Source organism: Aulostomus chinensis, chromosome 8 (genome assembly GCF_037954235.1).
Source record: "Aulostomus chinensis isolate RoL2024-O1b breed Wild chromosome 8, RoL_Achi_v1.0, whole genome shotgun sequence".
Lineage (NCBI taxonomy): Eukaryota > Metazoa > Chordata > Actinopteri > Syngnathiformes > Aulostomidae > Aulostomus > Aulostomus chinensis.
In genome coordinates, this window is record NC_141327.1 from 15228337 (window position 1) to 15253491 (window position 25155).

The window sequence follows — 25155 nt, forward strand, 5'->3', positions numbered from 1 at the left end:
GGTCTGCAGATGAGAACAGGCAGACACCATAGGAATCTCACTGAAGGCCAAATCAATGGTTACGTCCAACAAAAGAAACATGTGACGCTCAATTGACAGTGTATTTATTTATGTGGAGTGGTCTCAGGCCAGCGTTAAGACGCCATTCAATCTCTCAAGCTGCTCTTTGTTAAAACACCCGAGGACATTTCATATTTGTGTTTTAGATTGCAGATTTAACAAAGTCCACCTCTCAGTCTTTGAATGGAACATTCCTTGTTACAGCTCATATACGCACAAGTTTCCTAAGATGCTGAGTCATTGTCGCCAGTCCATCATTATCACCTTGATTCACTTGTCAGTCGTTGTATGCATAGCATTTACATGTAAGGGTTTGTGGTGACTCATTTATGAACCAACTCAATAGTTGGGCTCCTAATAAATCTTACCTTTTATTCACGCACAAGCATTTCAAAATGCCTCCTGTTTTTAAGCAAGAGATCACACCTAAAAGTAATCAGGAGAAAAGCTTGATTTTTGCTTCAATCATCACATGAAGGCCGTTTACTGTGACGCTCTGGAGACGTCGACAGGCTCCTTTGTGCAGCCGCAGCCTTTAACAGGTGGAAATGAGGACATTGATTATGGTCCTGTTCCATTAAGGTGCACCAGGGCTGTGGTGATGTGCATGTCGCCTCACTGGAACAGCTGGGACACTAAATTGAACAGGGCTGTAATTAAACATTATCCCCTGTTTATCCTTCTCTTTCGCTGTCAACCCGGCTGATCAGGGCTTGATGATCAGATCCAGTTCAGGTGTGTTTTTGAATGAGTTCACCACATCCACCCTTCAGCTACTTGAGTCTACTGTATGTTTCCAATTTATGCACAAATGTAACAATTATCTATGTCATGTATTTGACATTAAAAATATTTAAAGTTGTGCAATAAAATGCATTTTAAATTTGTTTTCAGACCATTTTGCTTGTTACTTGCAACAGGTATCATTCAGTGGCTCAAATACAACTAAAATGCTGTTTTAACAACATGCATCTTGTGATTAGCCAGTCTGTACAATTTGCATTCAATTATAGTTTCATATATATATATATATATATATATATATATATATATAGATATATTAGAGTTAACCCTGAATTCGGCTCTCTGGTGCAGCAGCCACCGAGGCGGACTGGACCTGGGAGGAGGGACCCTTTTATGGCCTAGCAGGCCTAATCTAGCAAACCTAAAACACCCGCGTTACCTCTTCCTGATCCAAAACACACATTCAGCTCTAGCGACAACGAAACGGTCCAGGGAATAAAAGATCCCGATGATCATCGATTTGACGATGTAAGGTGAGCAGCAAGGGAAGCGATCACATGAAACGTGCAGGTTTGATTTGATTCTGAACTCAAATCAGATCCAAATGGCAGAGAGTTGCCATGACAGGTAGGAACAGGACCGATGGATCACATTAATGGGGAGATTCTCAGATGAACCGTCATGATCCTGTTTACACAATACCATATTGTTCATACTCGATGTTAATCAATAATTAACTGCGCTCAGATAATCACTGTTATATGTTAATAATATCAGTGCAGTCTGTCGACAACTTTAAAAAATCGACAGGAGAAAATCAACATCGATTAAATTTGCAATTCGAATTTCTACATTTTAGTCGGTATCTTTTTGAAGTGTCGGGCTCGAGCGTCACTGCAGTGCCAAATGCCCTCGCGACCCTCGAACAACCGCGAATTTGTCGACATTTTAAAACTTTGTTGCAGAGTTTAAACCTTTTAAAACACACCAGAGGACCCAGAAGCTTCACTGCAATTGTTACGGTGAGTTAAATACTCAAAATACATTTCAGTATGGGAAGTCCAGATATTTTGAAGGAAGTGGTAGTTTGAGCTTTATTTAATTTTTAAGGTAGAAATAAAAAAGATGATTTGTATTTATCAATATAAGCTAATAATGTGTCATTTCTGAAAATAATGAGTAACATCACAACCACAAGATGTTAGGAGGAAGTTAAAAGGGAAAATCCAATCCAATGAGAATATTTCAAATTTAACAGTTCTACATGTACTGCAGCCCCTCTCCACACTGGCATTCTGAGATGCGCTTTCGTATAATATAACGCATCATATTCTGAGACATGGGGGAAGACTGCATTCTCAGCCAGGTCATTCACAAAGACTGACGAAGCAGCTCTTGATGACCAGAAAAAGACAAAGGAGCTGTGGTCCATTGAGGAGGTGTTGAACCAGATCGGCAGCAGTCTGACCCTGATCCCTGGAGTGCTGATGCCGTCTCCATCTACTGCATACTGCTGCATGGGAGTCGGTTCATTGGTGAGACCTACAACACTGTGAAACAGGGAAGTATCGCGGTAGAGCTGATGCCTCCGAAGAACGCGACCATTGTTATCTACTCTGCTGTTAACGCAGCACCATGACAACCTACACAGAGGCTGTTCATCCTGATCCTGTGGGCCTCTTCAACATCCTCGCTGCAGAGGTCAGGTCTGAGTCAGGCTGTATCTCTGCCTGCTTCCACGTGTCACTACTCACCCAGAAGAATGAGACGTACCATTTGGAACAAAAACATGAGAACCCAAGTGATGTGGAGTTCTCCTACCATCTGTTGAGGACCGAGATTCAGACAATCAGTCAAGATCGGTACTTCAAACCTAACTGACGACAACGTTGTAGAACAACCTTCCTCTCCCTTTCTGAAGAGAAATTTTCTGGAGTTTCGTTTTTGAGGGGTGAATAAACACAAATGATTGAGCGTCCAAACTCACGTGAATGAAGGGAAAATCTGCTTAGGGTTCAGTGAACATGGCCTGTAATCTTTTGAGGTGTTCATTGCCAGTTGTGAGCGTAGGATGGTGCTTGTACAATCCATACATTTTTTCCTGCTAATTGCAACAACAAACAACTAAGTTTTCACGCAGTGGATCTTTTTATCATCAGATCTTGGAGAAACACATTTGAGGGGATGTTAACGCCAGTGCTCTACCAAGAGGCTGGGGGTTGTTGAAGATGTTTAATTTATCCAAGGGTAAGTAGGAAGTAAATCCTGATCTTAGGAAGAGGAAAATATGAGCACATGTACAAATCTAAGAACGTTAAACTAACGTACAGAAGTAAGAACCGAACTCTGACACCAAAGTCAGAGCGATTTTGTGACATCATCCATCCGTTTTCTGCTGCTTATCCTGTTAAGGGTCGCGGGGGGGCTGGAGCCTATCCCAGCAGCCTTCGGGTGAGAGGCGGGGTTCACCCTGGACAGAAGTGCCCAGCCTCGTCCCCTCTTGATGTCTTTGGACTGTGGGAGGAAGCTGGAGTACCAGAGAGAACCCACACAGGAACAGGGAGAACATGCGGACCATCACACTTCCCATGTATCTGCTAATTCCAGTACACTTGGAATAACCTGCCCCCAGCCAGTCACTCTGTTGTCTCTGTAGCAGCTGACACATCAGACCACATCATCACACTGTTCGCAGTCAATGATGCATTTCCTTGTGCACAGAGTTGAATTTCAGATTCTCTTCTCTCTTCTGTAGTTATTATTTTTAAAGAATATATATCAAGTCCAAAGACATAAAGAGAGGACGAGGCTGATTGATACTCTAAATTGACTGTAGGTGTGAGTGTGAATGGTTGTCTGTCTCTATATGTTGGTCCTGTGATGGACTGGTGACCTGTCCAGGGTGAACCCCACCTCTCGCCTGAAGGCTGCTGGGATAGGCTTCAGCAACCCCCCCCGACCCTAAATAGGATAAGCAGTAGAAAATGGATGGATATATTAACACACTCTGCTTCATCATTCATGACATCTCAACTTTGTTTGTTTGTTGCATTTTCATGTAGAATCTTTTGGTCCTGCAATGTTGGGCATCATAACCCCTGTGACCAACCTCTGAAATTCATGTTTTTATGAGCCTGATATCACGACTGTTACTGCAGGACAGTTTGAAAAACAAAACCAAAAAAACCTGGTAAACACTGCAATTGTTGAAACATTAAGTGACGGCAATCGTAATGTTTTACTCCCTTTATTGATAATCTCTCAGTGTCTTCTAGGGAATCCAGACCACAAGCACAACTTTTTATCTTCTATCTTATCTTTCTTATCTAAAAGCTGTTTATTTTTATTCACAATGCAGACAAGATGAGTTCAGGTCCAGAGACGCATGCTGCCATCATGCAGGAAAACCAGAGCACAGAGGAAGCAGATACTTCCAAATCTCTTTTCTACCTCTTCCAGGAAGTTTCAAAATTAGCTCCCCCCCTTCACAACAGCATTCTGGATGCAAATTCGCTGTCTGCTTGGCTTAATGAAACATCCAGGCAAGACCCTTTCACAGTGGAGAGGAAGAAGGTGGATCCCAGTCCATCTTGTACGTTTCCTCTCGATCAAGATAGGAGAGACAGAAGTCTCTATGACAAGGTGGCAGCTTCAGTTGCATCACACCCTGGATGCAGCAGCCCCTTCAGAGTGCTGAGTCTCATCAACCTGCAGTGTGAGAGGCTCATGCATCAAGGAGATGGAGAACCAGCTGCAAGATCAGTGTCACCTACCATCAAAGTAGACCACTCAACAGCTGCAGGAGCAGGTGCTCCTGACGCTGGTGGTGACTGTGTTAGTGTTGGGTGCTTGTTGAGACCATCTCCTCTTATCTGTGAGGGACATGAAATCACCATCTGCGAGGAGAACATAAGACAGGGCTACGGCGGAGGAGGCAGCTGTTTGCACAAACGCTGTCATGTTCAACCACAGACGACTGGAAAAGCTGTTAGACAAGAGCAGGTGGAGGAAAATGCCTCAGCATCTTCTCTGAGAGACGGACAGGAAGTCAAGTTCTTGGCTGACAGACAGCTGGAGGAGGTCCAGGAGTATAAGAGGGATTGTTCCTCTACTGAAGAGGAGATTTTGCATCTCCACTTTTCTGAACATGCTTCATCACTGACACACATTCCTGATGCATCTTTTACTACTCAGCTTGCATTTAAACCAAGTGAAGATGCATTTGTGGCTCTATCCAAGCCAGCACTGATGCTAGACCACAATGCAAACCTTGCTTTTACTGCAGAGCCTCCATGTGACACCCAGCTGCCACCCTCGAGCCTTGCTCAACAAGACGGCAGAATCACATCATCTAAAACAGAATATATACGTGATCCTACACAGGAAGCGCTTTTGAAAGCCTCAGACAATGATGGGGAAGCAAACCCCTCACCTTCCACATCCATAGATGATGAACTCAGACCCATGCAGAATGAAGAAGGAGTATCCACAGTTATTTGCTCCTCCAAGTCCATATGGAGAACCAAAACTCCCAGAAAACAACCAAATCCCAGCCGGAGCGCTGACATCAAAGACCCAGACTTCCAAGGAGTGACGTTCAGGATGGACACAGAGTTGGACGACAGTAGGGATCAGTGTCGGCTCCTTATAACTTCTAAGTACAGGTGATTGGTCCAGATGTGTGAGTTAAGTCTGATAGGCAATATTCTACTCATCTTTCTCATGAAATTATTGCACGATCATTTAACAATTCAGTTCAGCTAAATTGTTCTTTGTTGCTCCCACCTCAGCAAGAAGCCCAGCAAGAGTGGGAGGAAACCGAGGACGACTCAGAAATCCCTCAAAACGAGCAGCTCGGAAGAGGAGAGTGACCTGACAATCAAGCTCCCAGATTCAAGTGGGTAGCAGCTGACAACTGCACTGTCCACTGAATCAAGTTTGTCAGTTTATGTTGACATTCCGATTTTTAAAGTTTATTCTGACTTCAGTGTGGAACATTTTAATATCTTTTCCTGTGAGGAGAAAAAAAGACTAACTATTTTGAGGTTGAATCACTAGTTCTCTCACATTTATTTGTAAAATGCCCCTCTATTCCACTAGAGGGCGCCACTACATTATAATAGTAACTACTTAGCTTTGTGCAAGTGTAATGAACATGAAGGTTACCTGCTGGCAAACATCCAAAGACCAGAATGAGTTTTAAACACTTTAATATCATGTAATAGCTGGAGACTAAACATGAATTAAAGCTTTGCAGCTGCTACTTACGATGATGTCATCTTTTCATTAATCCTGGGTCCCCAAAAAGCAACTGAGATCCTCTCTGCTTCATAGTACGTCTCAAAATGCAAACATTTAACAGTTTATTCGCAATCATGTCTCCTTTTTATGGGATTAAAAAAGTGTCTCGTTCAACTCACCCTCACTCACTCATCAAAACAGTATTTGATACAAAGCACCTCCTTCATTCTGACGCAGACTGCTTTTCATCTTCAGCAAGTTTCTTTTCTCTCTCACCAGGAGAGAAAGTTTGTGCGTCGTGCTGCACCAGGAAGACTCCTATGTGGAGGGATGCAGAGGATGGGACCCCTCTCTGTAATGCATGTGGAATAAGGTGGCTTAATCAACGCTGCTGTTGTTGGCTGTTAAGATTATGAACGGGATCCACTGGATATGGAGCAACAATTCAGTGGGAATGTTGTCTTAGTTTTGAAGCAGACATTCTTTACATTTTCATTCACTCGAACCTTGTTTTATACATTACATTACATTATACATACAAGATTTGCTTTCACTTTTTACACAGGACATTAACATATCCAGTTGATCCCGATCATAATCTTAACAGCCAACATACCTATTAACAATAATAATATAATAAGATAAAAGGATCAGACCACCGGGAAAAAAAATTACAATTTCTGCAACAATAAGGAACAAAAGTGATGGCAACTGTAAAATATATTGCAACTGTGGTCCATGATCCCCAGTGGCTCTGAGCTGGTACAGCCAGGGACTGACCTTTTTAACTTAATGTTAAGTAAAGACCCACATTTCAAAAAAATGTGTCAGGCACTAAAATTTCCTGAATGAAAAATAGTGTAGCCTGGTTCTGAGAAACATAAATAGTGAAACAAAATGACCAGCAGGTGGCAGTGCAAGAGGAAAATACATTGAATATAATATCAATACATTCGATTGGCAGCCTTATTCAGCAGAAATACAGAAGTGAAACATCACTTCATCTTCTGCAGAGCTCATCAGGTTCCGGAGCCTGAATTGAACTCCAGCAGAATGTATCAGTGAGTCTATACTGACCATCGTGTATTATGAGGAATATTCAACCAGGGGTACTAACGCAACACTGCTTTTCCCCCCTGTTTGCCTTCAGTATAAGAAAACCATAATAAATCTGTTTAATATTGCATTTCACCATGTTGACAAATGCTTGAACGAATGATAGTTTAGGATTGGTTTGACACATTTATTGTGTGTAAGTATTGAGAAGAGAAGCTGAATCACCACCATGTTCATAATTGTGTTTGTGATGACTCTTTAAGGTATAAGAAGTACAGAGTGCGCTGCATCCACTGTTGGCATATTCCAAGGAAAGAGGGCAACTCCAACTCACGCTGCCTCAAGTGTGGGAACTTTGTCCGGCTGAATTCTGCTCAGCGGAAACACACCACCTAGACGGACAGAGAGTAAAGGTTTTTATTTCCACCTGCAGCTCTGCATTTGCACACAAATGTTGTTGTTCTGGGATTGTCAGCCCTTTTCTTCTACATATTAACTTTACCCGACTATTTAAATTAGAGTGACTGGTAAAGTGGCACCACTCCCTACTGGTTCCCCAAACTGATGATGCTCAGAGATTGTAGCCAATCTGATAATACTTTGGAAAATGAAACACTGCATGTCTACTGTAGACATACTGAGAGGAAACGTGAGCGATAATTGTTGACTGTTTTCATCTAAACAGCGTCGGTGTCGCTTGTGTAAAACGGTCTGCAAAGCCAGACAGCTGCAATATAAATTATTTCTGGACCTGAACCTGCAACCTGAGCTCAGCACTGTTCACTTTTATTAACTGCAAAACAGTTTACACTCGACCTTGACAGCGAGACTGTCTATGTGCAGAAGACATGCGTGTAGTTGCACCCGTTGAATGAGGTTTATTTTTTAAATTTTTGTTTATTCGTGATTTGTTTGGGTGTGTGGTGTTTCTTTGGTTTGTTGTGCAGTATTACACTGTTGTTGGTTAAAGAGGTGTACTGATTTCTATAGCATGACTGTTTGTGAGAATTTAAAAAGAAATAATTTCAGAAGTATTAAATTCAATATGAAACGCTGATCTGTTCCCTGATTTTTTGAGTACAAGTTAAATATTTAAAGAACCTGCACAGTTACCTATTTGTACGTCAGAAAAACAAGATCACATCATGACCCAGAAGACGATTTGCCTCATCCATGACATGTTCGTACACACGCTTGTTCTCAGGACTTTTTAACCCTCAACTTAGAGAAGTAGACAGCAGACGCGAGGAACAAGGAGTCACAAAGGGCCCCCGTTCTTTGCCTTCTGTTTCTCAGACTAAATAAAGGGTTAAAAAAGTCCTATTGTCTAAGAAATAATTTGTGCATCAGAACGCTGAATGAATGAGGTCCAGTGATTATCAAGAGGCTTAACAGTTTTATAACGGTACAAATTTCACATCAAACTACGTTGAGAGGGTTCAGGGAACAGCTTGAGACTTCCCACAATGCCGTTCAGGCCTCCCTCCCGAGTGGGTGGCCTCACATGGATTGATACAGTGCAGCTATTATTTCAAAAACTATGACGTCTTGCTCTTATTTGAAACAGCCAGAGAGAAAGACTTTACTCTCTCTCCGTGTGCCAGCAACGAGGAACACTAAAGGAAACGAGCGTCCCGTGAGCTGAGAACATAAAAGATCAAAACCGCTCTCTAAAATTAATGTGCTCATTTCATTTTCACATGAAGGAAACTGAATCCAAAACAGTCTCACCTGCAGCTGTGGTCATTTTAACACAAAACCATAATGAAGAATCAAGATTGTACCATATTGTATCATCATGTCATGACTTCATACTCGCATGTACGTGACAACTCCATGCACCAAGTGGCTTTATCATGACGCAGAAACAAGCTGTTGAAAGGATATTCTGAATTCACGGTTTTGCACTTTTACTCGCGCTTGGATAAAAGGTTGAACGCAGTAATTTTTATTGTACTGGAGTATTTTTACAGCACCTTGGTGCCGCTTAAACTGTAGTATCTGTGTCTCAGAGTAAGACTCAAACTACCCCCGCAGAAAATCACACAAGTAGGAGAGTCTGAGGTAAGATGACACACTGTTTACGTTTGAATTTGAACTACAAAATGAATGTACTTGAGTCAAATAATAGTGATTATATAAATAATCAGAGTGTTGTGTACCCATGGAAATTAAGCAAGTTGGCTAAAAATAATAAAAGAGGAGACTTATGTTACAACTTGGCCCAGTGTAGGGTTAAAAGGACAGAGTAAACATCCATCATTCACACATTTTGAAAAAAATAAACAGTTTGAAGACAATTTTTAGCTGTATTAATGCTGTTATGGAACAAAAAACTATTTTCTTTAAAATAAATAATTAAAAGTGAATATGTTTTAAGTTCGGTTCAAGTTTTATTTAAAGTGAATGTGAAACTGCAGGCTTTGTGTGTTAACTACAGAAAGAACATGTCTAAATGTGCTTTTCTGTACAATATAGCGAATCATATAAAGCCTGTGAGGAATAAGCAGCTTTTGTGGTTCAAATTACCTGACATTAGGGTCTCATTTTACTCCAAAACCTCCATTTTGATAAAACTCTCTCCAACAGAGGGTCTATGTTGAGTTTGTGATGTTGACCTAGAGCTTTCACTCCCCTAACTTAAATGAACATGGAATAATGTCCCAAACATCTTTATTTATTTAAAATACAGGACTGAGTTCTGGTTTTCTTACCACCCTTCCATGATTTGAGGTAATTTAAGTACCAAGAGGGCGTGGCTATATCAGACACAGGTTCAACTGACCCTATTCTCCCCTAAACAAAATGTAACATGAATATAAAATGTTAAAAAAGGCAATAAATAAATAAATAAATAAATATGGACCTGCCTATTTGAAAGTAGTCAGATATTTCTGCAGGTGTATGATGTATGTTTACCTCCTCAGTAACAACATATTATTGAAATGCATGCAGTAGTGTTGTAATCTGACTCCTGTATGAGGTGTGTGTGTGTGTGTGTGTGTGTGTGTGTGTGTGTGTGTGTGTGTGTGTGTGTGTGTGGGAGCGCGCTACTGATCCGATGAGGACAGACCGTTGCAGGAGGAGGAGGCAGCTAACAAGTCAAAGATGCAGTCACTTATTAGTGAATGAAAGAGGAGACGCGGGCTACCACGCAGCCTGCTGGGGCCGTGTGAGGACCATGACCTTGGACAGTAAACTGATGGAGGAGACGGACGTCGACGTGGAGGAAGATGAGAGGAGCACCGATTTGTCCGTGGTGAACGGAGGCCGTGGAGATTTGGAGCAAAGCGCTTCATCTTCGGTTCCTGGCGGGCGCGAGGAGGGAGACTTTTCCGTCCGGCTCCGCGATGGTCCAGACAGGAGAAGCGCGTGTGTGAAGCCCCCGTACTCGTACATCGCTCTCATCACCATGGCCATCCTCCAGAGCCCGAGGAAGAGACTCACCCTCAGTGAAATCTGTGACTTCATCAGCCAGCGCTTCGTCTACTACCGGGAGAAGTTCCCTGCCTGGCAGAACTCCATCCGCCACAACTTGTCTCTAAATGACTGCTTTGTCAAAATGCCCCGGGAGCCGGGGAACCCCGGGAAGGGCAATTATTGGACTTTGGATCCCATGTCGGCTGATATGTTTGAAAATGGAAGCTTTCTTCGGCGGCGGAAACGCTTCAAGAGGCAGCATCTCCATCTGAGAGCGATGAAGGAGTCTAGGTCCCAGGAGCGCAGCCCGGTGCCCGTTTTTCCTCTCCTCGGACAGCACAGGGTGGCTTGTGTGCAGCAGGGGGCCGATTTGTACCGCGATCCAGTCACAGGAGGTCGTTTAGGCTGCCACAGTGACCCCGGCAGCCCACCTGTAAGCAGCCTCCTCCCTGCGCTCTCCTCGCTCCTCTCCAAGAATGTGCCATCGTGCGTCCCGTCTTTGGCTCTGAACTCGCCCTTCATCTCCCCGGTGTCGCTCCACGGGATGATCCCCAGCTACCTGGTGTCCACGCTGCCCAACTTTACTGGCATCATCTGAATCGAATCTTCTCAATTTAGCCTCAAATAAACCAATGGTACACTGTTAAAAAAAAAAAGTGCGTTTTTAAAATATGGCCCACCGCATTTAGCAATTCGATTGCTTGAACTGTTTTTTTTTTTTAATAACATATTTTCTTATGATTGAAATAAAAATGTCTTAGCCTACATCGCCTGTGCAGTTTGAATTAAATCCAGTTGCAGGAATTATTATCATTTAGCACCTTTCAAAATGCACTAACATGAACTATTTTTACACATTCATTACTTTTCTGTGTTTTCTGACATTTTGGAATCGGATTCAAGGCGACATAATTGAAAGATTTGGGCTGTTGCACCACAGTCATAAAACAAAAGCAATTTCAAATTCCCAAGATAATAATTTTAATAGGAACGGATAATTTTGTGCAGAGGGGGCATTTTATTTTTTGAGGGGAGAATTGAGAAAAGTCACAAAAGTAACTATGCGAAACAATAACTGTTAGAGCAGGGCCACCAAAGTAGGGGCCGGGGACCAAATTTGGCTCATTGTGTGGAGAATAAAATAGCTACCAATATCATATGACATAAAGCAGTTTTAGAATGATGCAAATCATGGTTTACACTCCTTTCTTTTTGTGAAGCTAAAATTCTTCATCGGGTGGCGGAGTGACACTGATGACAGTTTGTCACAAGTAAAGTGAGAAAACAAATGAAAGTCAGAGAGAGCAGCCAAGTAAAAAGGTTTTTTAACAACATGATGTGTTTGCCCACTATTAATTTGAGTTTTGGCCCCCCAGAGTTTGAGGCATGAACAATCAACATCTAAGTCACAGTTTACATATGGATTTGCACAGACCTGCACCTGGCTGGATGAGAACAGAAAATGCAAATGCAGATATTTCTTTTATCAGCCCATTATAAATCAGAAAGTGGCAGCTATGTTAGGGAATTCAACAAAGACCTGAGCAGGCCCCCCCCCCCCCCGCCTCCAGCACATCTTGCTGTCAGCTATTAAATCAGTTGGTTTTATTTGTTGTGAAATCATGAGCGCTGCAGTGTGTCTGTATTTGGGTGGCGATGGATGAAGGATTTGAATCTTTGAGTAAAAGAAGTAAAAGTTAACTGGAAAATCTCTGATTAAGGATCTACCAATGAGCCATGCATTGATCCAGTGTCTTCAAGAGGAGATCATCTGTCTGTTCACTCTGAAAACATGAGCTCACCCGCGGTTTTCTATACAACATGTTAAGAGTTAACTTCAGCCATGGATGATGAAAATGGACTTAAAAGTACAACGTCTGGTATTTATTAATGTCAAGAGTTTGTATTCGTGTGTGTGTGTGTGTGTGTGTGTGTGTGTGTGGGTGTGGGTGGGTGGGTGTGCGCGTAGGGTGTTTAGGAGAATCAAGGCAAAGCTGTTTCAAAAGTAGAGCAAGTTTAACAGACAAAAACGCCAAAATCAAGGATTTAAAAGGGAATGAACCAAAGGGTGACATCACTGTATACGCTTCTTTAGTGCAGTCCCTGATGTTTGTGTTGCAGTTTTATGTGTTTATTTGACTAAATACAAGTCAGTTTTAAGACAAAATGCTGGACTCTGGACTCAGTGGCTTGTTAAACACCTCTCTAACCTCCAGGAGAGGAGTGTATAGAGGAAACCTGCTGTGATGTGGCTCTAAGCAGGTCTTTTGCCATCTATAAATGGCCGCCTTCCACCTAAATAAGCCCTCGGGGAGCAGTTTGCTTTTTCTGGCGTGCTCAGTCGCATTTGAGTTTTTATTCAATTATAGCACACACACACACACACACACACACACACACACACACACACACACACACACACAGTCATCTTCTTTCCTTGCAAAACAATCTCCATATATTGCTGAGGAGTGTGACCCATTAAAGTCGGTGAAGTGTGAGCCGAAGCCCACGAGTATGATTGTCTGAATGTACTGTAGCGTGTGACGGGAAATAAGACGGAGAGTATGTGTGTGTGTGTGGGGGAAGGGGGACCCCTCCAGTTCGTCCCCAAAACCTGGAAGTCAGAGCTCAGTCCTTTCTCCACATTAAGAACAATAAGAGGCTTATCAGAGGTCAATTTACAACAGTAAAACAAAGCCAAAAGAAAAAGAACAAATACGATTAAAAATGCTGACAGTAAATCCAAATTATGAGCAAGTCCAACTTTTTCTTTCTATCTCGTAATTTCAACTTAGCATGATATTGGTTAGCAACTGATTCCCATCTATTTATCATTCATTTGTGAAAAAAACCTCCCCCAAAATTTTGGAAATGTCAAAAGGAGGTTTAGTTTATTTCCACAGAGACGTTGTTATCCAAACAGCCACAGTCAGAACATCCTGCCTATATTTCCAGCGTTCTTTCAGAGGTGTGGCGATCATTTTCGTCAAGACTTTAACTACGACCACAGCAAAAACAGAATATTAAAAGATTGTCACAAGGGTCTAATTGTCGAGCTGCGTTTGTCATCCAAACAAGCAGAAACCCAGAGACATGTAATCTGCTCAGCCTCAGTTGAGATCCAACACATAAGAGACTTTTGTTCATGTGGTTTTTATATGAAGGTGTTTGCATACTTTACCACTCACAACCTAAATATACAGAAACTCCTCAGTCAACAAACAACACAGATTATATAAGAAATAAAGAAAAAATACCAAGAAGACCCAACTAAGGCTGTCCTATTAAATCTCGATTTAGAACACTGAACAGTTAAAACATGAATTGCGTGTATAGATGCAAGGCACCATCCTACTGTGATAAAAAAAATCGTCCTGTAACTCAGCCTATGAATGACATAGCGCGCGCGCGCACACACACACACACACACACACACACAAACACACACACACACACACAGATTAAAACACAGATAGTTTGATTTCTCTGCATACAAGTGAAGATTTCAGTTTGCTAATTTAACTTAACAAACACAGAGGTTAGCAATGGTTCTGCTATTCGTCTCTGTAGTTGTTGCATCATCAGTGTGAATTGAAGCGATGCATTTAAAGACAGAAAACACTCACCGGAAAAGACAGCACACTGAAGCTATTACTTTGTTGTTTTTTTTTTTAATTTAACAGGATGAACTAAGAACCCTCACAGAGACAAACAGGATACATTAATGCACACTTTGAACATTTTTGCTGTAAAACAAAACAAAAAAAACCAACACATTAATTTGTCATAAAACTGATAAGTTCCTGCCTGCGTCATGCCTTCCGTTCTACCACCTGCCTTTGTTTGCTTCAGTCTGATTTGTTGTTTTTCCCTGGTCTGGCCAGGTGGCGGGTCCTGAGGTTATAGGTCACCACTAGGTGTCAGCAGAGGTCGCTACCACTCAGTAAATTCTACATAATGTTGCTTTAATCTGTGTATCTGAGACTGTACAGCTGCCATAAACCAAAAGGTGCTGCCTAATTATCACATATAAAAATGCAACAGAGCGGAACCACAAATTGCAACGCGGAGGAAAGACATTGTGACGTAAGTGATACAGAGACAGGGTCCAGCACAGAGACTGACTTTCATGGCGAGTGAGACAGAGCAACATCAGATCACCAAGTTTAGTAAAACTAGAAAAGATATAGATTCAAACTTCTCAGATCAGCTACTCTTAAGCAGCTTTTAGAGCAGTTTAAGCTTTATCTACTGATAGCGTAATGCTAACTGTTAGCAACTGCATGTTAATACTGTACATTCTCAATTTCTCCAGGTCAGGTTGATGGTAGTGACCGCACTTAGGGCGGAGGATGTCACAGTCGAACGAAGAAACAATTACAGAAAAGGTGTCTGTCGCATCCTGGGCTCACAGTTGCACCAGTTTGACCAAATCAGCACAACAATGACCTTCTAGCATCTAAATACAGTTGGTTGCCTTTTGTTTCAGGGCTTCGCTCCTCATCTCCAACTTCAAATACCATCATCTTCTTCTAATAATGTTTCAAAAATATGAAAATAACCCACAGTGTTCATTTAAGATTCCATAAATCTTACGACAGAGGATCATGATGATGATATTTCAGACAGATAGCTCCATGGGAAGACAAATAAACAAACAAACAATAGCTAAGTTCTTGCTTGAGATGTTGCAATCCACCATTTATGCAAGCGCGTGTTCCCGACTTCAAGCTTTTTCAGCATTTATGACAGTTAACTTCTCACAGCTGCCAGTAAACTTCATCATACGCTACCTGCAGCTGAGTATTCGCCCTAATTAGTTCCAGTGTCGCACATGAAGCCTGAGAGAAATTCTCACTGTTACACAACCTGTGCAGTCAGCCATGATGACAAACACAAATATATCTGTTCTCTCTGTTAGAAACCAGCCAACAAAGCCACTTTACAACTGCGTGGTGTACAAATAAAGTGACCACAGTGTTAAGATTCGGGTATAAAAACACTGATTTCTTCAAACTGACATCATCTATAGTCATACCAACGTTGTACATCTGAAAAGATAGAAAATTGTTATTCCACACAGGAAACAACAGTAATGAATTCACACAGAATGTGTGGATATTTTGCTGCTTTGATCAGTTTTACTTAATAAAGGAAAACTTGAGTTGGTGAATAATAATTGTCAGTAACATTCGTGCATAGAGGACCAAGACTGCTCAAATGAACGACAGACACATAAATACATAATAAAATTGCAACAAATTAATAAATTAATATCCAATTAAAGACACGCAAATAAATTAGAGATACATTTAGTTATCGATTATTATTTAAATGTGGCATGCATTGATATTTGTTTTCATTTGAATGTATTCCCATATGTATTTTATTTACTCTACAGCTTAATGTTTACTTGCATGTATATTTTATTATTTCCTTTTGCATGTAATTATTTGCTTTTACATTTTATTTCAATTTTTTTGTAAAGCAAAATTGTGTTGTGTTGTTTTGTATGTACGTATATATACTGTATATATGTATATATATATATATATATATATGTATATATGTATATATACACACTCACAGACACACAGTTTATACGGTAGTTTCAGTCTTCCATAAACTGTCAGACCGGATGATTTTTTCCAATCTGTTGGAAGTCAGTTCCCTGAATGCTTCAGTAGAACCATACAACCTCGTGCTGTAAGCTGCCACCCTGAAGCCCGTAAATATCACAAATATCCCCCTTCCCTCCCCTCCTCTCATTTCCCGGCTTCTCCTCCGTCCAAACCGCTCTACCACGCTCTGTATCCACTCCTGCCTTCAGTGCTCATAAAAACTGGACCTGACAGGTGCTGGAGACCCAAGCCAGGGATATGAAAGGAGGGTGGAGGGATGGGCTCCAGCTTGATAATTCTTTCATTGTTTTTGGATAAAAGAAACCTAAACTTTAGGCTTTTTTCAAATAAATACACATCGCCAGCTGTGATTAAATTTATCTAGCTGGTTTGAACTGGCTTTTTGCAGAACAAAAAATCAGAGACCTGAATCAGCAAAAACAACAAACAGCTGGGAGGTATTTAGGTTTTGGTCCGAGCCAATACACAGCGCCTGTGCCTCTGGGAAGGAAGATGGAGACGGAGGAAAGGTCAGTCGGTGTTGTTATTTTAGCAGAATGAGATCTCCTCTCTCCTCCTCTAACCTTCCACTGGATCTGCCAGCTCTGGAGGAGTCTCCAGCAGCTGGGAGATGTTAGGAGGAGTGTTGGGATAACTAGAATGTTTTGTTTTGTTGTGCTGTGTGTTGACAAGCTTCCCATCTGAGCTGAATGCAGCTGAAGACCACCCTGCTTGACTCGGCTCTCGTAAAATCACTCCCCTTCGCCGGCGCTCACTCTTTCCTCTGCTCATACCTGAGCTTGTCAATTTCTTGTTGACTTGTTTACAAAAGTGTGCTGCTGCTTTCTGTTTGTTCATTTGCGTGCGTGTGCACAACATCAGTGTTCCCAGTTCTGATGAAGACACTTTTTCTTTGTAGTTTAAATCGGATCATCTTAGATAGCCATTAGTCCAACGGCCCATCTGACGTGGAACGGTTTTATCTCTGTAGATTATGACAGTGTTGGAGGGGAGTATGAAGACATGAGCACCCCCTCAAGAAGGAGGTGGAGTCATCTGAAGAGCATGTTGCAGCGAGGCGAGTGGGTCAAGCCACGGATGGATTTTGATGAAATTCAGCGATGAACTTTTGGAGGCCATCTGGGTCAAACTGGCAGAAGTCATGGGCAGGATATCAGCGGCTTTTTGTTCTGGACAAGACTCAGTCAAAAGCAGAGAATACTTTGGTTTCTGGAAATCGGCTTAATCCTGTTCTAGATCCAGAAGGCCTATTTTTAATGTAATGGTCAATAACTCTTAAGAGTCGAGCGTATGTTAATGAAAGGGATTGAGGAAATGTATTTTACTGAGGAAAAGCAGAGACGATATGGAACATGGTTTAGATCTGCGATCCAGAGGACCTATTTTTAGCAGTTTGGAAGTAAATTTATGAGCAGATTTTGAAGATACTACTTTAATATTCTGCATCTACGTAGTCTTCTTGGCGGAGGGATTCACTCTCTGAGTGTTTTTTGATTTATACGGATTCTTTTGTCAACGTCAGACTTCAGCGGGACAAATATTCAGCCAACTAGGTACCTAACAAATCGCTGTCCTTCCTCACAATTACGCTAAACATGTAAAACCATAACAATGTCCTCCAGAGAAAATCCACTCCAAGTAATAAGTGTATGATTCACAAGGCAAACATTAGCTGTCAAGCCTAATTCAGCCCAGTTCTCCCACTCTCTGCATTGTTGAGTTATTGGTTTGATGTAACTTGATTACACACACATGTATTTAGACAAAGAGAAGAAAAAGGGAACTATGAATCATATTTCGACTGAAAATAAACTAAAATCATTCTGATTTTGATTATAAATGTTGCCTATAAATTGCATTGCATATCTTATTGAATAAGTTCTTTAGCCTTGGATGATTGAGAGAAAGTTCTTTTAGCAGCGGCTTCAATTTAGCTGCACTAAAGACTGGACGTCCAGGCCTGGCCCCTCAGAGGTTATCGGTCGTTCATTTTTCTCAACAACGGCTCGTGCAAACAACTTCAAACACAGCACGACACTTTCATATCTCCCCAGCTAAACACCTGCCGAGTTTGACCCCTGAAAAGCCGTAACTTACCGTGAGCCAGCTTCCAGGCCTGTGGGGGTCTAGCAGTTATCTTAGCTCATAAAGTACCGATGAATATATTTTGTATGTTCAGGAAGTGAACAGAGTGTTTGTTTTGATTAGGTGTGATGATTCTGCAAACTCTACTTGACTTTCGACTTGTTTTCTGTTCTTTTCAGTTCGTAGCGATGTAACTAGAGGTTGATGTAGGATAGACGTCAGAATGAGGGATCAATGACAGTAAAGCGGTGCAATCTGACGGTTACTGAAAGCCCAAAATCATCCGCGCGAGCTCAGTGAAGCATCTTTGAACGTCGACGCAGCAGAAGGCCTCGCTGAGAGGATCACCTCCAGCGACCACACAATTCCAGGATTCACTTCAAAACAAATGAAACAAAGAAGATGCACATGTGCAAAAAAGCTGAAAGAAATAAAAACTGCTCCAGCATATGGTTGCCAGATTTGCAACAAATTTCAAATAACAGAAAAACAACTTTGCCTGATATTTGAGTGAGGAAGGATGAATGGAAAAGAGATGACGTTGTGAGGGGGGTCTGTTTTGTCTCAGGCTGTTAGCGGCAGGCTGCTTGTGTATGTGCATGTGTGAAGGTACTAGAAAGTTATACATGCAACTTCTGCTGCTTATTTGTCACTGTGGTGGAGAGGAGGGAGCGACAGTAGAAGTCTGTGTACGTCTGTGTTAGCTGCTGCAGTCATGAGTCACGAGGTGAAATGAAAAAAGAGGAAAAAGACAAGAAGTGCAGAACAAAAGGTCACTCGCAGAATCTTTGCACTCCACCTCAAAATCACCGGTCTCCAGATATAGAGGGCATAGATACGACACACACATCCACATCCACATCCACACGCGCACACACACACACACACACACACACACACACACACACACACACACACACACACACACACACACACACACAAGACCGGTATCAGGTGGTAACATGTGACATCACTGAGCTTTTAGAAGAATCCCAACACTTTATTTTCAGGTATTTAGTGTGTGTGTGTGTGTGTGTGTGTGTGTGTGTGTGTGTGTGTGTGTGTGTGTGTGTGTGTGTGTGCGTGTGTGTTAGGGAGAAAGGAACATTTATCCACTTGGCTACACAAGAACAATAAAAGATATTTCCACGAGGTCACAGGGGACAAGTCATCGTCTTTAGGCTGAAGAAGTGGCAGTGTTGGGTGGCAGCAATAATTTTCAGCTGGAATTTAGAGGAAACAAATTTAATTATAACATGGTCATTGGATTTTTACATTTAGGTTTGATTTATAATCGAAAATAAGCTTTGTAGCACACAAAGGTTCATTTGGTTTCACAATGAAATCTCCAAAGATGAACTCCACTTTTATGGTTTTTAAAGTATAAATGCAATTGTTAGACAAGCAAATCCACCGCTACACCATGAACAGACGACACTGCGTGACTTCTACATTACCACAACTAGCTTCATGCTTCTTCGGCATGTGAGGGTTTTTTATCTTTTAGTTCATTTCAAAATCTGGCATATTGTAATTTCTTGTCAGGCGACATGGGCTACATAATATTTGTTTTGTCTCTTATTGAGTTGACACTGATCAAATCTGTGTGTGTGGCCAGGAAACCACAGATTAAAACCATCATCAAAGTAGGTTTAGAGTAAATAGATGGTTCAGGTGTGTGTGCGACCATCTCTCAACTGTCGTGTGTGTGTGTGTGTGTACGGGAACAACGATTCAGCACAGAGATGTTTTCATTCTTATTCATTACTACAGTTGTCTGAATGTGCCTACTTTCCTTACGGTTCTGAAGTTGTGACCTTCTCATGGTCTCTTTGATAAAGCTCAAACCGAACTCACCATCTGGTTTAATTTCCGAGCAGAAAGCTTTGGAAAAATCTACCAAATGAATGACTGTACTTGTCAAAGTCCTGATGTTCTGCAGGTTTGCTGTTATTTGCAGATGGAAAACGAAAGTGTAGCTCTTCATATATTAAGTGGGGTTTACATTAAAGCATCTTGTTCCTCTCGAGGTCCAACCTGCCTCATTTTCTCTTATTAGAACTTTTTTGAAACACCCAAAGTGGACATGTTTTGACAAGTGGTCATCACTGGTTTATACTGTATAATAGCACCCTGCAGAGGTTCCCCCCAGGAACGGAAGAAGAGGTGGAAAGAGGACAAGTGTGTGTGTTATGTGCGTGTGTGCAGAGAGAGTGAATAAGCAAGAAGGAAAGTTATTTTAGTCACAACGCATCTATTTGTCACCGAGCCGTGTGTCCACAAGTCTTTTCATTCCCTCCTCTCTGTTTCATAAACTATCTCCGTATGTCTTACACCGCACATCTGGTGGACAGATGTCCATCTCTCCTCCGTCTCTTTATTTCTCTCCTCCTTTTCCCTTCAGGCAGGCTTGGTGTTAATCTCTCTCTCCTCCACCTGGCCCGGACCACCCACACACTGAGCGCTGCAGCAGCGGCCCACCAGCAGAGAGAAAGCCTGCGCGTACAAGTGTGTATTCCACCAGTGTGTATTCCACCAGTGTGTATTCCACCATCCACCGCGCCGGGCAAAATGACAACTTAAATAACACAGAAGCGCAGCACAACTCAAATGTTTGTTTAGAATACCTCATTTATTTTAGTTTTCTGATGAAACAAAAAAGTGAAAGCAAATTTGGATTTGTAACATTTTGCCATTTCATTTTTCAAACAGCCTGAGGAGATATAAAAGGATCCCCAGTGTTTCTTTTTCCTCATTGTCTCCCCAAGTAATACATTCATCTTTTTCATGATACCTAAGATCTCACTTTTTTTTTTTTTACAAAGCACATAAACTGATGACTTTTAGGTTTTAAAGCAGTATCTCTCTAATTTTCCTTCTGAAGAACACAATTACACGGTTTTTATTGGTGCTAAACAGAAATCTGCAGGAGTCAGAGGGTTTAAAAATGTCCACATTGACTGAAGTTTGTCTCCATCTAGTGGTGAAATAGCGAAAACACCTATAAAACATCGTGTGGCGTCAACCATTGCTCCACGGCCTCTCGGTGATGATTAATGTTGTAGTTTCACAGTGAAAATCCCTATTTTCTTTTATTTTCAAACGTGTTTCCATTCACTGATTGTCATTTAATGAATAATCAAATATATCCCCATCTATAAATTCGGTAAAGCCATCTTCCACAGAGCTCACTTTAATCCAAAATGGAATTTGATATCGATCCATATTGGTTTATGTGACTCATCCTTCTCCTCCGACAGGCCACCGGATCAGACTGCAGTGGAGTGAACTTACATCTCTGAACCTTATTAAAGTTTCCACTCTGACCACTGAGTTTATAACCTCAGCATTTTGTAAAAGTTCAGGTGCTCTTACAGAGTGCAGGTTATAATTTCAGAGGAAATGAGGAGTGGAAAGTTTACCGCAGTAGCAAAGAGTCTTTTGAATGTATAATTTAGGCCTGGCATGGCTGTGGGAGAGAGCAATAGGTTTTTATTAAAAATGACCGTGTACGCGATGCATGATTATTCTATAACATTAGAGGAACATTTAACATAACGTAAGAGATACGTAAATCTGTTCACTCGGTTTACACATTCATGTGCTCAGTTTATATTTTATTATATCATATATTATATTTTTAAGTCCAATTTATCTAGATTTAATGGTGGACTTCATTTTGATATGGTGTTTTGCGGGATGTTTTACAATTTACTGTGTTATTCATGTATCTTATAAATTCCTGGTCCTGGCAAATCTGGAGCATGAATAACAAATATGTGCAAACAGATTACAAGTCAGAGTTTACAGATTATGAATCAGGAACACACACAATTGTAATCCCAGACTACAGATTTCTGTGTGGTTGCTTGTCTATTTTTTCCATCAAACACCAGCCCATTTATAGTTCCATTAATTGATCATATTGATAGAAGAAATAAAACCATTTTATCAAAATGTGCCTTGTGCTGTTAAAACTGAACCCTGGAACTCTCCCTAAAGACTCCAACATCCATGTGTGTGAAAATATCCTGGGAAATACTTTTTTCTTTTTCTTTTTAATTCTCCATTATAATGACACAATAGAGGTTAGCGCGTGTATTTATGAATGACTCAGTCAGGCTGACGGATGTATTTTTCTGAGTGCACTTTGTACGAGCAGGCACAGTTGTGTACTTTGGCTTTTTCTACAATATCAGCTTCATTAGAAACGGTTCCCCACTTCCACGGTAACAGAACACCAATATTATGAGCATCAAAAGCATCTCACACAAGCGTCTACCATTTATCCAAAGCAAACAATCACGTCCAGAGCAAGAAAGCGCCAAACAGGAACTCCTATATTTTGAATTAGTGCTGAAAAGTGAGGGAGAAAGTGGAAAAGTGATGTGGAGTTTCCTATTATTACAGGACGGGGGTGAACAACAGGACCCAGGCCGTCCGCCACGCTGAGAACACACCAGTGGGATCTGGACGACAGCAGCGCTGATGATGAGAAATATGAGAGAGGATGACACAATATGCTCTTGTTCCATACTGTCATCGTGACCTGAGCGAACACACACACACACACACACACACACACACACACACACACACACACACACACACACACACACACACACACACACACACACACACACAAACAGTCCACATCGGCACAAGTGAGAAACACCCACATTTGGAACACACACACACACAGTGAAACAAACACACACATAAACACATAAACACTATTGTCACCGCTCACCTCAAATGGAAATATTTGTAATTGTGCTGCCAAAAGTGGAAGTGACTTAGCCGAAAAGTCACAGCGCACTCGTAAAGGTGGCGAGTCAAAGGTCAGGACGAGGCCTCGGGGTCACGTGACTCAACAACAGTCAACCACGTCATCACAGCGAGGGTGCAGCTCCTCAACAACGTCATCAGTTTTTACAGACCTTCCGCAATGAGGAAGCTAAACATGACAATTAAAAAAAAAATGGTCTCAACCACTTTTTAAACTTTACTTCTGTTTGTCATATGTTCCATCTTTTATGTGTTTAGATCCTAGACGTCATCCCTTCCTACGTTCAAATACACTCATTATTATCTGCAAAAGTTTCATCAGAAAATCAGGAAATAAATGTTGAAAATCCTCCCAGACCTAAACACAATGAAACCAGGAGATGACAAAGAAAAAGGTGTACCAGTTTGAATTTTATTTTTAGCAAAATATTATGAGTGAACAATTATTCGGCTAACTGTTTTTTCAACTGATATACAGGATCCTATTAAACTTTGTTTAAACTGTGTTTGCTTTACCTTGAAGCTTCAAGGGTTACAAGAATGTCATTTATTTAATTTCCTATGATTTTACGTCAATATGCCTCTGCAACAGCGAGAGACACATCCAGAAGAATTCAGGTTCGCCGTCCATCCCGTTCTTGCGATATCTGCGAATAACATTATGAAGGAAGTTGTTCAAACTTGCCACAAATGTCACTGAATCACTGTCACTGATCAGATTTTGACAGCCAAAGGTCACTGTGCAAAATGGGTTTTGTTGGACGTTTTCGTATACACTCCATTTTCAATGTACAGTGATCGCACCAACATATCACAATGGTAACAGAATACAAATGAGATCGAATAAAAATATTTAAACAATCCTGCTATTAAGAAATGTGCTACTATGATGAATAAGATGCCACTGTTTATGGAATTCACTCACTAATTGTGATATACTTTCATGAAACTATCGAATTGCATGAAATGAAATTTTATATAGGCAGCACGGTGGTGCAGAGCTTAGCACCACACTGCAAGAAGGTTCTGGGTTCAAGCCCTGGGAAGATATCACACGGGGGCGGGGACAGGGACGGGACGGGGATGGGGACGGGGACGGGGACGGGGACGGGGACGGGGACGGGGACGGGATCTTCCTGTGTGAGTCTCCATGTTCTCCCTGTTCCTGTGTGGGTTCTCTCTGGTACTCCAGCTTCCTCCCACAGTCCAAAGACATCAAGAGAGGACGAGGCTGATTGATACTCTAAATTGACCGTAGGTGTGACTGTGAGTGTGAATGGTTGTCTGTCTCTATGTGTTGGTCCTGTGATGGACTGGTGACCTGTCCAGGGTGAACCCCGCCTCTCACCTGAAGGCTGCTGGGATAGGCTCCACCCCCCCCCCCCCCACGACCCTTAACAGGATAAGAGGTAGAGGATGGATGGATGGATGGAAGAATGGATGGATGGATGGATGGATGGAAGGATGGATGGATGGATGGATGGAAGGATGGATGGATGGAAGGATGGATGGATGGATGGATGGATGGATGGATGGAAGGATGGATGGATGGATGGATGGATGGATGGAAGGATGGATGGATGGATGTTTTATATCCAGAAGTTTGCAGGTCAACTTCAATCTGCCACTATAAAACTCAAGGAAAGCGTTTTACTAGCCGTTAATTCAATGCCAATGTTCAGTAACACCTTGAGGAAATAAAGGTGAATTTCAATTTGTCAAACAGAAACTGTTTTATTAATAAAAGTTGGCGCTACATACAGTTTATATTAGTCTGGGAAACTGCAACTGAAGTGGTTGGTGGAGGTATCAATAGAATCATAAGACAGCAACTGTAGTTTGATTTCTGTCTTTGATTTACTCACTGCCTTCAATCCAATTCTGTTTGTTTTTTTTTAAATCTTCGGCGTAAACACAGTAATCACACAAAAGTGTGATATCTTCCCAGGAGACAGGAGATCTTCCAAAGAACCATTAAATACAAAGATTTGCTTCTCCACTTATATTTCCGCTGCATTTATCTGTTTATGCCTTCAGCAAAAACCCAACATTTTTCTCCAGCTTCTGCAGACGTAAACAAGCAAAAGCTCAAATGTAACTCTTCAGTGCAGCACAAACT

General features: G+C 41.5%; 3 protein-coding genes and 1 long non-coding RNA gene across 11 annotated transcripts in view; all 4 read left to right on the forward strand.

The window, feature by feature from the left end:
* fdx2 (ferredoxin 2) overlaps nt 1-897 on the forward strand; it is a 4617-nt gene extending 3720 nt beyond the window's left edge. The window contains exon 5 of the mRNA XM_086210174.1: nt 1-897. This exon is cut by the window's left edge and continues 338 nt beyond it. The gene's annotated coding sequence lies outside the window, so the exon portion shown is untranslated.
* A 264-nt stretch (nt 898-1161) lies between these two features.
* Nucleotides 1162-8158, forward strand: zglp1 (zinc finger GATA like protein 1). Of its 8 annotated transcripts, none has more exons than XM_086211228.1 (7): nt 1162-1337; nt 1770-1826; nt 2964-3051; nt 4163-5468; nt 5595-5701; nt 6325-6418; nt 7365-8158. In XM_086211228.1, the coding sequence occupies exons 3-7, from the start codon at nt 3033-3035 to the stop codon at nt 7495-7497; spliced, it is 1659 nt and encodes a 552-aa protein (XP_086067354.1). In that variant the 5' UTR covers nt 1162-1337; nt 1770-1826; nt 2964-3032; the 3' UTR covers nt 7498-8158. The 8 variants fall into 8 exon arrangements, with proteins under 8 accessions (XP_086067354.1, XP_086067358.1, XP_086067352.1 ...); XM_086211227.1 differs by lacking the exon at nt 1162-1337 and adding an exon at nt 1349-1431; XM_086211232.1 differs by lacking the exon at nt 2964-3051.
* Nucleotides 8159-10184: 2026 nt separating this feature from the next.
* Nucleotides 10185-12831, forward strand: LOC147257336 (forkhead box protein D1-like). The gene has a single exon (XM_086210175.1). The coding sequence runs from the start codon at nt 10283-10285 to the stop codon at nt 11117-11119; it is 837 nt and encodes a 278-aa protein (XP_086066301.1). The 5' UTR covers nt 10185-10282; the 3' UTR covers nt 11120-12831.
* Nucleotides 12832-16412: 3581 nt separating this feature from the next.
* Nucleotides 16413-23889, forward strand: LOC147257337 (uncharacterized). Its single transcript, XR_015117473.1, has 3 exons — nt 16413-16672; nt 20653-20756; nt 22659-23889. It is a non-coding gene; the product is annotated as an uncharacterized LOC147257337 (long non-coding RNA).
* Nucleotides 23890-25155: the final 1266 nt, after the last annotated feature.